We start from the raw sequence: 14304 nt of genomic DNA on the forward strand, positions 1-14304 counted from the left end.
CAAGTCCTCATGCTGAGACAGCTTGATTTATAGGCTCCTAGATCCCGAGCGAGTTGAAATTACTTCTGTCTTCCTTGTCTCCAGTGTTTTGGTGCTTTTGTCTTCCTGGTTTCAAATGTACAGTAATAACCATGGGGGCTAGAAACTTTTTCAAAAGGAAGCTGGGATTATCAGGATTCCACTACCTGGCTTGAACGCTCTCTGAAGCAAGAGTTTTTAGCAAAGCCACTGAAATAGCAGGATGGAGTCCAAAGAGAAAAGTCCTGAACACTTTACTGAGTGTTTACTGAGGGGGGGATGATGTTGTGAGCCAAGCAGGGAGGGGGCAGATAGACGAGGGTGAAACAGAGGATGAGGACTTGGACTGGGAACCCGGGGAGGGGCAGATAGTGGGATGGAGTTATGGTGCTCCAGCCCCCATCTTGGACAGCTCAGCCCCCTGAGCTCCTGACCCCCCTGTGGAAGTGCTACTACTGCTGCTGCTGCCGCCAAAAATTCAACCTTGCACGTCAGATGTTTCCCAGCCAAGTGCTGCCCAGCTTCCCCTGCCTGAACTGTCAGCTAGCAGCCTCCCTCTGTTGGAGACAGAAGCTGAGATCAAACGACCGTCACCCCGCGCTCAGAGGCATTTGAGGTGGGAAGTTCAAAGGAGAGGAGCCTGCGTGTGCACGTGAGATCCAAGCCTACTTAAAGGGACTTGGGAGGGGGAATCCAGTTGCTGAGTCAATGTCTTAGAGCTGGGAAGACATGCTTAGTCAATGTTAGTTCAGGACAAAAGTTCCTAGAAAGCGTAGTTAGGTTAATGAGGCGCACTGCTTTTGATGTACCTATAACTTTAATAAAAAGAGAAAAAAACACAGACGCATCTGAGACTGAGTCCTTCGACTTCGGGCAGGACAGGGAAGGGCCATAGCTCAGTGGTAGAGCATCTGCCTTCCATGCAAAAGATCCCATGTGCAATCCTTAGCATCTCCAGGTAGAGCTGGGAGAGACTGCTGCCTGAAACCCTGGGAAACTGCTGCTGGTCAGTGTAGACAATACTGAGCTAGATGGGCCCAAATGTATAAGGCAGCTTCCTGTGTTCCTAGATAGGACATTGTTTCCACTTTGCCTCTGTCTCAGTTCCTGCCAGTGCTCATTGGGAACCTCTCTTTTGGAGCTGAGGTGGAGGAGGATCACGTTCTATCTAGACAACTTTCCGGGAGCCGCTGCCAGCGATGGCTGGGGCCAGGGGTGAACGCCGGTGGAGCAATGAACGTAAATGTCACCTTTGTGCAGCAGGCCGGTTTCAACACACACTCGTGCACCCCTTTCTATGCTCCATCCAGGCAATCACGAAGCACAATCAGGATTCAAGGTCGCATTCCAGCCAGATCAAAACGCTCAAGGAGGGTGTGGAAGTAGGGCTGATGAACGCTGTGGGCTGGGGGAGAGGGTGTGGCTGGGGAGGGGTGTGTGGGCTGGAGAGAGTCCCAAGGGAAGGACAGGGAGGCCTGGAGGGCCACATTTGGTGCCTGGCCCTGGGTCAAAGGACAGAAGCTGGGGCCGCCACTTCCTTCTACTGACACAGCAACATTGGGAGTGAATGTGCAGCACCTGTTCCCACTGTGTGCAAGGAGGGAGAAGGAAAATCCTGCACCTGTGAGTGGCATTTAGGCACTCATTATCCTTGCTCCTTACAAGGAAAAATATTGATGTGAATGCAACGTTGTTATCTTCCTTTATGCTGAGAAATGGAAATAGCTCTCTGGCAGAAAAGCAAGCATAATGGCTATTGAGACAGTGTAAATTGCAGCCCTAAGAACAAATATATTATACATATTCCAATAAGTGCATCAATAACAGTGTCTCTTGTTGTTGTTTTTCTTATTTCAGTTTTATTTCTTTTTTGGCTTTCCTATGGTTGCCCAACTTCTTCAGGCTTTTCTTGTTTATTGATTTCTCCTGTAGTTAAATATAATCATACAGTAGGGAGTGTTTGATAACAGAAGCATTAATTGTGGCACAAGAAGCAAATTGGGAGAGTCATTCGCCCTGAGATGATAACCTTTTCATTTGGTTCAGTCTCTGATTGCATTATAGCATCCAGGGGTTAATCAGGGGCTGAAGTCAGTTGAGAGTGAGGGAAAGAGGCCCTGGATAATCAGGGGGCTTGTGGCTAGCCTCAAAAGACAGAGGGTCAGTGACAATCGGAATGCAGAGGTGCACAGGGCTGGGAGAATTCACTGTAAGCCCGCAGTGGCTGGAGATTTTAGATATGTGGCTAAAATACGCTGGAATTTATTACTAAGTGAAGGCGTAGAACCCATTGAAAGAACAAAGACTTTGGGTGCAGAGGTCCCAGTTTCAATTCTCGGTGGGTGAAAAAACAGGAGAAGGTTCTTGCACCTTTAATAGTTATGCAGAAGAGGAGATTCTGCATGAGAAGCTACAACTGCTGAAATTCCTTCTTCTACACAGCTCTGAAGATGCAGGAGCCCTCTCCTCTTCTTTTTTCTCTCCGCCACCCTTACTCTTGAGCACCACCAGGTAAAGGATTCATGTAGCAGGTGATGGGAGGAACCTCTGCCTGGGACCCTAGAGGGCCACCGACATCGAGGGTAGACAGTGCTGAACTAGGTGGACTCAATGGTGTGGCCTGGTGTAATGCTTTTTAATACGCCTGTCTGTTCATGTAGGATGTTAGCCCCAAATCAACAATCCCCAATATTCCCAGTCTAACAGCCCTTAACTGGAGGCCACCTCCCTCCATTATTCAGTACTCAGCTTAAATAGCATTCCTTTGAAAATTATATTAGATTCCATTTTGAAGCCATTGAGTGTGGGAGTGGAGTAAAAAACCCCAATATTTAGACTACAGGTGGGGAATCTGTACCCTTCCCAATGTTTTTGCACTACAACTCCCGTAATTCCTGACCACTCACCATGCTTGCTGGGACTAATGGGACTTAGAATCATAGAATAGTAGAGCTGGAAGGGGCCTATAAGGCCATCAAGTCCAACCCCCCACTCAATGCAAGAATCCAAATCAAAGCATTCCCGACAGATGGCTGCCTAGCTGCCTCTTGAATGCCTCCAGTGTCGGAGAGCCCACTACCTCTCTAGGTCATTGGTTCCATTGTCGTATGGCTCTAACAGGAAGTTTTTCCTGATGTACAGTCGACTTGTAGTTTGGCAGCTCTAGAGGGCCACAGGTTCCCCAGCCCTGATTTAGACCCAAGTACCTGGAAATTGGAAATGTTACTCTAATTTTGATTTGTGTTCTGCAAACTATGGTTCAATATTTTTCTTTAAACCAGGGATGAGGAACGGCAGGACAAGTGTCAGCCCTTACGACTCTCACCAGCCCCCCCATTCCCTGGCCAGCCTACTCACCTGTCACTGCTGGTGAGTCTTGCCTAGGAGGAGGGACCCCAGCCAGTGGAGGCTAGTGGCTCTATCTCAGTGGGGCAGTGGAATCGGCTCCAGATATTAGACCGAACGGTCAAGGAGCTGTCCAAGGTGCTGAAAGATATTCCCAAAATAGGTTCAGGACCTTGGACAGCTTCTTGAAAGTTTGGACTGAAACCCAGAGTGGATTCCACTGCCCCACTGATATGGATCCACCAGCCACCACTGGCCCCAGCCAACTGGCCAAGGGTGCCGGTTGCTGGCTCTGGGCCTGGGCCTGGGCCTGGGCTTCTTCATAGTTAATGGTGATGGTGTATAGAACTAGCGAGCAGGCAAAGATACAATCCAGGGGTGGGGAGAAGGTAGGTCGGAACTGACTGGTGGATCTCCGAGTGATTTGCATCAGCCAGAGTTTCTGACTGCCAATAATCAGTGGTGGCTGGTGTCGATTGGGACTGGCAGGGCGGAAGGCCAAGCAGAATGGGGAGCCAGAGCCAATGACAGGCAGAGCCAACTAATTCTAGTTTCGTCCCCATCCGTCGCCTTGCTTAGTTCTACAAGGGCAACACTGAGAATGAGGTGGAGGAAGCTGACAGCCAATGCCACCCTCTGGACTGCTTATAAGTAAGAAGGAAGGCAGGTGTTGGTTGGCTAAAGGCAGACTGAGGTTGGTGGGGCATCGCTTGATCCGCCCTAATGGGCCAACCTCCACTGACAATAATTTGGCAATATGAAGAAAAATTACACTTAAAAAAAAAATCCTTGCCATGTCAGACCTTGTAGTTCATTCCTTACCACTCTCAGCACTCCCGTTCTGTAAAAACTTAATAATTGATTGGTTGCCTTGGACCAGGTCCTTGTTCAACTCTGCTGGTCCATGTTAGAATACTGCGTTCAAATCTCTAATCTGTAGTAGATGCAGATTTGTACTCGGATGTGCAGGTGATTCCAGTTTATGGCTTATGGAGCCCAGTAGGCAATGCTCTCCACCCAGTGAGCCACCATTTTGCACCTGGGTCTCAGTGGTGAACACTGGATTTCCAGCAAACTCCAGCAAGCCTGTAGTCTGTCCACCCCGGTATTATAAGGGGGTGGCCTGCTGAGTGTCCCTGGATGACTCTCATAACATGTTTAAAGGTGCCATTGTTGTTCTTAAGTGAGAATGCAATGCAGTGTCCCTCCTTTTTCTCTTAGCAGGGGCTATGATGATCCTATTGAGACTGAGATTGTCGACGATAGGCTCCCCTACCTCCATGGCAGCTATATGGCTCCTTTGGCGCAGCCAGAACGGGGAAGCATGGCCAGCATCGACCGCCTGGGCAAGCGCTCGCCTTCCATTGACAGCATCCGCAAAGACCCCCGGTGGCGGGACCCCGACCTCCCCGAAGTCATCGCCATGCTCAGCCACCCCATTGATCCGGTCAAGTCCAATGCGGCAGCGTACCTCCAACACCTGTGCTACGAGAACGATAAAATTAAGAAGGACGTGAGACACCTCAAAGGGATTCCCATCTTGGTGGGCCTGTTGGACCACCCAAAGCCCGAGGTGCACCGCAAAGCTTGCGGAGCGCTCAGAAATATATCCTACGGGAAGGATAATGAGAATAAGGTGGCAATAAAGAATTGCGATGGAATCCCAGCTTTGATCAGGTTACTGCGGAAGACTAATGACATGGAAGTGCGGGAACTCATTACAGGTCAGCATCTTTATACTTATTTGCAAGAATCGCTCCTCCCTCTCCCTCCCCCACCGGGCCTTTTGGTCATTTCAGCACAAATCTGCAAAGTCTGCAGCAGAAGTATGGACCGTGGACTGCCAACCACTTGGTCTGAATTTATTTATTTATTATTAAATGTATATCCTGCCTTTCCACCCAAAGGAGCCCAGGGCCGCAACCGCATCAGATATAAAACAATATAATAACAAACATCTGTAATCAATCAACATGAAAAAAAAGACTTAAAAACAATTCCATAGATAAAAGCAATCAGTGCGTGGCTCTACCTGCCATTGGCTCTGGCGCCACCTACTGTTGACCTCCCTGCCTTCCGCCCTACCAGTCCCAATGGACACCAAGCCACCACTGTCTGCCAAAGACATGTCTCTCTAAGCAGTGTATACAACACGCACCTGTTTTGATTTGTATCCTGCTTTTACAAATCATTTGTCTGAAGTAGTTCTTCAAAGAGGAACCAAAATTTACGAACCTATTTCAAAATAGGTCAAAATACAACAAAACAAGCCCAGAGAGAGAGAGAGCATTAAAGCAAGGGGAGGGAACCCAGTTTAAAACAGCAGAAATTCAATCATAAAAATGTCTTCAGGAATTGCAAAGGTTTTTCGGCACCTGAAAACAGGGAGCACTTGATGGATCTTGGCAGTGCTTTTGTGGGTAAAAAATAAGGTACCAGTACTCATATCATGATAGCACTACCGTGGGTGTCAGCACAGAATGGCTAGCATGAGCAGCAAAACAAGAGGTGCAGGTGCTCTGTACTTGTGAGTGCTGTCACACACACACAAAAGCCCTGGATCTTAGCAAGTGTGTTTATTTCTTCATAACATTTGTACAGTGCCCAGTAACCGCAGGAATTTGCGAGGCAGCCAACAAATATGAAGTCACAATAAAATCTGAAAAACATCACAAATTAAAGTAATTAGTGTCAGAATTCAGGAAGAGAAGCATCGTGGAAATGTATGATTTTAGTGGAAAAGTAAATGCAGGTGATATGTGTTCTGGGGCCATTTGTCAAAGCAAATGGCACCCTCTCACATGGCTCTAGGTAGAACATGCATTGCTACAAGGATTGTAGAGGCCCAGCTGTTTGAATGCCATGATCAAACCCATAATAAGCATCACGTAGGGATCTGAGAATGGTACCCTGTAGCAGCCTATGCAGGCCTGGTTTGGATGTCGCACTAAAGCCTAGTTTGAACTTCATGCATAGTTTGGACATCATGCTAAATTACGATTTGACACCGACTCGCTTTAAAAAGGCCATTTGTTCACGTTCGCCGCAGTTTGTTGGTTCGGACGACACAACAAGCTGTGGCAACATAAAATCTGTAGCAAAAGATGCCAGGCGTCTCCTTTCAGAGGAGGAGAGGGAGGTGCTTGTGAGGCCAAGGTGTGCTGAGGCTCATTCTTGCCATCCTAAACTATGCTTTAGTGCAGGGGTGGGGAGCCGATGGCCTTCCAGATGTTGCCAGACTCCAACTTCCATTAGCCCCAGCTTCCATCAGGGTAGTTTGGAGTTCTAGTCTCAACAATACCTGGGGGGGGGAGGGGAGCCCGCAATTTCCCCATCTCTGATTTCTCTGCCCACCACTGAAAAGCATCCACAGCCCTGAAATAAAGGGCAGTGAATGGCAGTGCAGTTGGGTCAGGCTGGTAAGGGGCCCTCCCAACCCCTTGAGGCCCTCAGCGAGTGCCCAGCCTGGCACCGGACTTGGATCTATCCCCATAGGTCTGGAAGAGTAGCGCCTTCTGCTTTAAATGAGAGTCACATTGCTGGTGAAGAGTTTCCTTTGGGGTATGTCTCTGGGTTTTGTTTTTACTTTTGAAACCCTTTAGATGATATTGGTGGGACCTGCAACAGAATGTTGCAGTGTGGAGCGCTTCTGTTCACTGTCTCAAGTCAGCCAGCCATACCCTCCCCTATGACACTCTATTCCATTTCCTCTCCCACCTGGTTTTCCTTTTCTCTCCCCCCCCCGCTCATTAATAAGTAACCTGGCATTTGATGGCCACTGAGCATGCTCAGTCCTCCCCATGAGGTCCCCCTGCCCCAAGATTTCATGTACTTCTGCAAACCTTCAGATTTCTCCAAGTCTCCCAATACTTTTCTCTGGGTACTGTTTTGGCTACAAAAGGACCAACGCTCATGGAGTTTGAACAGTGGCGACTCCTGTTTGGGGATGAGGATGCACTGCAACAATTTGTTGTAGGTTGCACTTGTGGGCTGACAGGCAAATGAGATGCTTTTATGGCTTATGTCTCCTTTGCTTTTTCCTAGCAAATTTAGAGTTGTGTGATCTGCCTTTGCCTCAGCAATCTCACAATATATTTTAGGCATGTCACAAATTGAGCTGCATTTAGCAGCTATTCCTCCCCCTTGATTTCTTACAGTGCTTCCCCCTTCCCCCCGCCAAATGCCATGCATTGGATTGGGACCAGGGTGCTGCAGTGTATTTCAGCAGATCTGATTCTCAGTGTAGAGCAAAATGAGAGCAGGCCCGATAAGGAAAGTAATATGTTGTGATTCAGGAAAGCACCAAATGGTCTTATTTTATTGTGAGCGATAAGTCTGGCCATGGAACAAATGTTCCCCATCAGAAATACAGGATGCATGGATTCTATTATGCTGCTTAGACAGGCAATCAGAAGATAGGAGTTTTTAACAAGCTTTTCTTTCCTTGGGTACTTACCGTGATGTAATTTCTGTGGATTATTTGAAAATGCTGCAGTACGGTAGCCATGGGGTCTGGTATTCTCTGTAAAACTAATCCCTAATCCTGTAGACCAGAAACTCTGTTTCTGCAACAGATTCATTTCCGCAGATGTTACCTCCAGATAGGGATGGAGGGGAAATTCAATTCAGTTCACATTTAAAGGCGAACCTACCAAAATTGCGCTTTCCAAAACAATATGTGAACCAGGACATAGGCATCTTTGAGAATTCACACCTTTCCAAATTTTGCAATGCCATCCTCTGGTCAAGAAATGCATTGGAAAAATTCATTTACTAGGATAAATCGTGCATAAAAATAGGTATATTCATTAAAATAACATAAACATGCATTATATTGGTGAGGGGATTGCATTGAACAAAGATGTATATTAGACGGAATTGCATACAGACATGAGAAGACTGAGGAGAGATATGATAGCACTCTTCAAGTACTTGGCAGGTTGTCACACAGAGGAGGGCCAGGATGTCTTCTCAGTCGTTCCACAGTGCAGGACACAGAATCATGGGCTCCAGTTTACAGGAAGCCAGATTTCGACTAAACATCAGAAAAAACTTCCTGTTACAGAAGTACGACAATGGAACCAATTAGCTAGGGAGGTGGTGAGTTGCAGAGCGGGCATTGGTAGAGGAGGCCATCAGGCGGGATGGTGACTGCCTGACTGGGCTGAGCCTCCTTATGGGCAACCGGAGATTCAGGGGCGGAGCTGTCATTGTCCAGAGCGAGAGTTCTCAGAGCCCTGCGCGCCCGGCAGCTCAACATGGGAAACAAGTTCTCCTCCTCCTCTGCCATCTCGCCGCTCCACCCCCGTTCTGCTGGGCCCACAACACATTGGTCCCTCTAGCTCAGTATTGTCTACACTGACTGGCAGCAGCTCTCCAAGATTTCAGGCAGGGGTCTCTCTCTCTCTCTCATCCCTACCTGGAGATGCCAGGGATTGGACTTGGGGCCTTCTGCATGCAAGGCAGATGCTCTCCCACTCAGCTGTGGCCCTTCCCGCAGACACCACAGGGAGAGCAGGAAGCATTGCCGTGTGGTGTTGGGGTAGAACCGTAGCTCTGTGGGAGAGCATCTTCTTTGCATGCCGAAGGTCCCAGGTTCAATCCACGGCATCTCCAGGTAGGACTGGAAATGCCTCCTGTTTCAAAACCCTGAGAGCTGATGCCGGTCGGTGTAGACCATGCTCAGTGGTAGAGCATCTGCCCTGTGGAAAGTCAAAGGTTCAGTCCCCAGAATCTTCAGGTAGAGCTGGGAGAGACTCCCATTTGAAACCCTGGGAAACCACTGCCAGTCAGTGTAGACAGTACTAAGCTCGATGGACCAAATGGCCTGGCTCAGTATAAGCACCTCCTTATTAGTGAAGGGCCATCACTCAATGGCAGGGCATCTCCTTTGCATGCAGAAGGTCCCAGGTTCAATCCCTGGACAGGCAGGGCTAAGCTTGTCCCCTGCCTGAAACCTGGAGGGCTGCTGTCAGTCAATGCAGACCAGCCTTCCTCAACTTTGGGTCCCCAGATATTGTTGGACTGCAACTCCAGAGCTGGTTGGGGATGATGGGAGTTGTAGTCCAAGAACAGCTGGGGACCCAAGGTTGAAGAACAGTGATGAAGATAATACTGAGCTAGACAGGCAAATTGGCTTGACTCAGAGGAAGGCTTCCTATGCCCCTATTGTCATAAAGCCACATCCGAGTGAGGGCAGGAGTAGGAGGCATTGTTTAATGTCCTTAGTCCAGCTTCTTTGGGGTAGGTATGTCCCATCCTATCCAGAGAACATAAAAGTGAGAATAGGAAGCAATCACTCCTTTGGATGACTAGAGTTCAAACCCTTCTTCAGCCATGAAGCTCACTGGGTGACTTTGAGCCAGTCACTGTCTCTCAGCCTAACCTACCTCACAGGGTTGTTGCAAGGATAAAAGAATGAGGATGGGAAGAAAGTTGTGCACCACATTGAGCTCCTTTGAGTAAAGGGGGGCGATATAAAATAGGCATTCAAAAAATTGGGGCAGGCAGCAGCTGGGAGGCTGAATACCACAGCAGGTAAGTGGGGGTGAGCACCCCCCGTTGCTGAAAAGCCCCTCAAATTATTGCAGTCTACCAATACTAGTTAAATGATCCTTCAAAGAGGATTGTGCAGCTTAGATTTCAAATGATAAGTGGTTGTCACTGTTCTGGGCCCATTAAAAACAAAAGAGAAAACTGTAGCTTTAATTGTTGGCAAAGTGAGAGCTTACTACCACGTCTCCTCCTTTTCCAACCACGCGGAGCCATCATAATCTTCTTTGAATAGAATAAACCTTGTTTCCGAAGCCATTGTTTGATGTTTACAATAGCTGGTTTAAAAATTTGTCAAGCTGGCAATCTTCTGCCATTTGGGATAACGGTTCACGGAGGAATCGAGCGAAGGTGCCCTGATTGGTGCGCCAGAGCCCTTTGGTGCATCTTTGCGACAAAACGAAAACCAATATGTACGACCAAGATAATGTTTAGCCAGACAAGAAAACTCCTTTTAGCAGAGCTTGGCGAAACTGGCGAGAGTTGCAAACTTGTGCTGAGCATGCAGACAGCGGCGGCACCCTGGACACAGCAGAGGTGCTGTGCTAGCTTCCCGGCAGGCCACAAATGAAATGGATGCTTCATAACAAACTAGAACATTGGGTGAAAATACTGAAAATATCAATGAGTTGACTACTTTTTTTTTTTTTAAAGCTTTAGCTTGTAATAGATTCAGGATTAATTACTCATTTTCTTGTTCTGTATGGCTAGCCGTCAGGAGCTAATTTATTCTTTTTTTAATTTCTACTATATTAATTTGTTTAAATGCTAAAGCAACTTTAAAAACAAAACAACATTACTATAATTACTGTTGTGCCGTGTGTGCCCATAAGCTGTAATGTAGTAAGTGAAGTGAATCAAGGAAATGAATACAGTGATTAATGTCCCTGCTAGCAGTAAGTGGCTGAAGACTCGTGGCAGGAGGTTAAAGCAGTTTGGGGTAGAGGGCAGGTTTCAGCTGATGTGTTTTCTGATTATTGGAGGCAGGGGATACTATGCCAGTGTGTCCTGCTTTGCAAAGGACAATCCTCTGTTTGAAGAAGTCCTCGTTCGGATCTGGCTTCATGATGATACCTTGTATGATATATATGTGTGTGTGTGTGTGTCTGTATATTACAGTTATATAATTGTCTAATGCTGTCATTCAAATCTATGATGTCAGGCCCAGGATCAGCAAGCAGGCAGGTTGAGCACTGGTTGAGGGGCCCTGTGGCTGTGGCTGGATGGGTGTAGCTCCCGTTCCGCGATCTGTGCCCCAATGCGGGTGCGGATTGTGGAGTGGGAGCCACGCTTTCTAGGCGATCCCCCCTCCACTTGGGGTGATGGTAGGCATGCGCATGCAATGCAACGCGCTGATGCGGTGTCACACCTGGGCCTATTTAAGCCCCAGGTGGCAGCGGCATTATTTATTTATTTACTTATTGAATTTCTGTGCCGCCCTTCCTCCCAGAAGGAGCCCAGGGTGGCAAGCAAGACACTAAAAACACTCTGAAACGTGTTAAAAATAAACTTTAAAATGTATTAAAACAAAGCGTCTTGAAAAACATATTAAAACAAAGTATCTTTGAAAACATCCTTTTAAAAAACAATCTTTAAAAACATCTTAAAAAGCAATTCCAACACAGATGGAGACTGGGATAAGGTCTCTACTTAAAAGGCTTGTTGAAAGAGGAAGGTCTTCAGCAGGCGCTGAAAAGATAACAGAGATGGCGCCTGTCTAATATTTAAGGGGAGGGAATTCCAAAGGGTTGGTGCCGCTACACTAAAGGTCTGCTTCCTATGTTGTGCGGAACGGACCTCCTGATAAGATGGTATCTGCAGGGGGCGCTCACCTGCAGAGCACAGTGATTGACTGGGTATATAAGAGGTGAGACGATTTTTCAGGTATCCTGGTCCCGAGCTGTATAGGGCTTTGTACACCAAAACCAGGACCTTGAATTTGGCCCGGTAGGGTCTTCACTGCCTTTGAGGGCCAGCTGCAGTCTGGCCCTGTATGGTATGACCACATTTGGAATACTGTATACAATTCCGGTTGCCTCACCTCAAAAAGGACATTTCAAAGTTGGGCAAGATTCAGGTAAGAGCAACCAAAATGATCAAGGAGATGGAGCGACTCCCCTGTGAGGAAAGGTGCATTTGGGGCTTTCTTAGTTTTAGAAAAGGCGGGTAAGAAGTGACATGATAGAAGCATATACAATTATGGAGAAAGTGGATAGAGAAAAGTGTTTTTCTCCATCTTTCATAACACTAGTACTCATGGATATCTAATGAAACTGAATGTTGGGAGATTCAGGACAGACAAAAGAAAGGACTTCTGCACACAGTGCATGGTTAAATTATGGAATTTGCGCTCACAAGAGACAGTGATGGCCACTAACTTGATGCCTTCAACAGAGGATTAAACTAATTTGTGGAGGATAAGGCTTTCAGTCGCTGCTCGCCATGATGGCTATGCTCTGCCTCCACGGTTGGACGCAGTATGCCTACAAAAAGCAGTTGCTGGAAACCTCTGAAGGGGAGAGTTCACAGCTTCTCATGGGCATCTGGTTAGCCACTGTGACAACTGGGTGCTGGAGCAGACTGACCTTTAGCCTGATCAACCAGATTCTTCTTAAGAACATAAGAACATAAGAAGAGCCTGCTGGATCAGGCCAGTGGCCCATCTAGTCCAGCATCCTGTTCTCACAGTGGCCAACTAGGTGCCTGGGGAAGCCTGCAAGCAGGACCCGAGTGCAAGAACACTCTCCCCTCCTGAGGCTTCCGGCAACTGGTTTTCAGAAGCATGCTGCCTCTGACTAGGGTGGCAGAGCACAGCCATCATGGCTAGTAGCCATTGATAGCCCCATCCTCCATGAATTTGTCTAATCTTCTTTTAAAGCCATCCAAGGTGGTGGCCATTACTGCATCTTGTGGGAGCAAATTCCATAGTTTAACTATGCGCTGAGTATAGAAGTACTTCCTTTTGTCTGTCCTGAATCTTCTGACATTCAGCTTCTTTGAATGTCCACGAGTTCTAGTATTATGAGAGAGGGAGAAGAACTTCTCTCCATCCACTTTCTCAATGCCATGCATAATTTTATGCACTTCTATCACGTCTCCTCTGACCCGCCTTTTCTCTAAACTGAAAAGCCCCAAATGCTGCAACCTTTCCTCGTAAGGGAGTCGCTCCATCCCCTTGATCTTTCTGGTTGCCCTCTTCTGAACCTTTTCCAACTCTATAATATCCTTCTTATGTTTTTATGGTTTTGTGGCACCGCTTCCTGGCCTTGACTGGTATTTTCTGGATAGGAACATTACTTCCCAAAAGGTATCAGAGTGAGGGCAAGAAGCATTACTTCCTGCCCTTGCTCTGGTTGAGCTTCATGGTCATACATTGTAGCACTGCTTTCTGGCCTTGACTGGTATCTTCCGGATAGGCATGAACTCTCAAACAGAGGGTTCTCACTGTGGGAAGCTGCCATGTCCAATTACACTGGAAACTCATTTCTTTCCTGATCTTTTCCCAGAGGGTTCCCACAGTAACTGTAGTGCTTTGATGAAGGTACCACCTAGTCCAAAAATGCAGTGCTGTAGCTGGTGATTTTTGACACTGCTGTTCATAGCAGTCCTGCTCTGAAACAGTGGACTGGGGGAGGTTTCATGGAAATGTCCCCTTGTATTTTCTACTTCTTTTTTGCAGTAGCAGCTGTGAAAACTGAGTCCTGAGCAAGAGTGATTTCCTGCTCTCTTCTCCTGCTAGGCATTGATTTCTTTCAATGTTACTTTTCAGAAAACATCAAGAATGAAGGGAGAAAGCATTACTTCCTGTTATTGCCTTTACTTTGATTTGGCTTCCTGATGATACCCTGTGGCACTGTTTCCTGGCCTCTGTTGGTGTCTTCTGGATTGGAGGGACCTTTTCTTCTCCAAAGATGTCAGAGTGAGGGCTGTTCCTGCCCTCACTCTGATTTGGCTTCATGACACTGCTACTTGGCAACATTTCCTGTCTGGATAGGAAGTCAGTTTAATTAGTATATGCTGCTTTTTCTACAGGAAACTGTGCCCAAAGCAGCACAGAATGGGCACCAAATTATTATCGAGGAAACAAAATATTTGGCAGCGGAGGTGCGTGCATGGGACCAATTTGTTGCAAAACATATCAGTAAATTCAAAGACGACAAAAAAAAATACAACAGGCATAGAATAAATCCACTGTTACAAGAACCTAATCTAAGATGATACCCAAGTACAGAATGAAATGAGAATTGAAATTAGTTCTTCATTACATTTGTATAGATTAAACCTAGCGTTGCTCCCATACACAGATTCATTAGGGGCAGTGGAAACCTCAGCCTGCTCTCACCTGGCCCCCACATGCCTGCATTTCTGCTTACAACCAGTCCTGCTTCC

The 14304-nt window shown here is 47.1% G+C and overlaps 1 protein-coding gene across 15 annotated transcripts in view; it reads left to right on the forward strand.

Annotated features, from left to right (window-relative positions):
* The window catches only part of ARVCF (ARVCF delta catenin family member), a 576381-nt gene that overhangs the window by 432464 nt on the left and 129613 nt on the right, over positions 1-14304 (forward strand). For 14 of the 15 annotated variants that reach the window (XM_061603426.1, XM_061603419.1, XM_061603418.1 and 11 more), the window contains one exon: positions 4585-5087. In XM_061603426.1, coding sequence (XP_061459410.1) covers positions 4585-5087 — 503 coding nt within the window. The remainder of the gene's footprint in view (positions 1-4584; positions 5088-14304) is intronic. The other variant, XM_061603415.1, reaches the window with a different exon arrangement.

This window comes from Rhineura floridana, chromosome 19 (genome assembly GCF_030035675.1).
Source record: "Rhineura floridana isolate rRhiFlo1 chromosome 19, rRhiFlo1.hap2, whole genome shotgun sequence".
NCBI classification, from domain to species: Eukaryota; Metazoa; Chordata; class Lepidosauria; order Squamata; family Rhineuridae; genus Rhineura; species Rhineura floridana.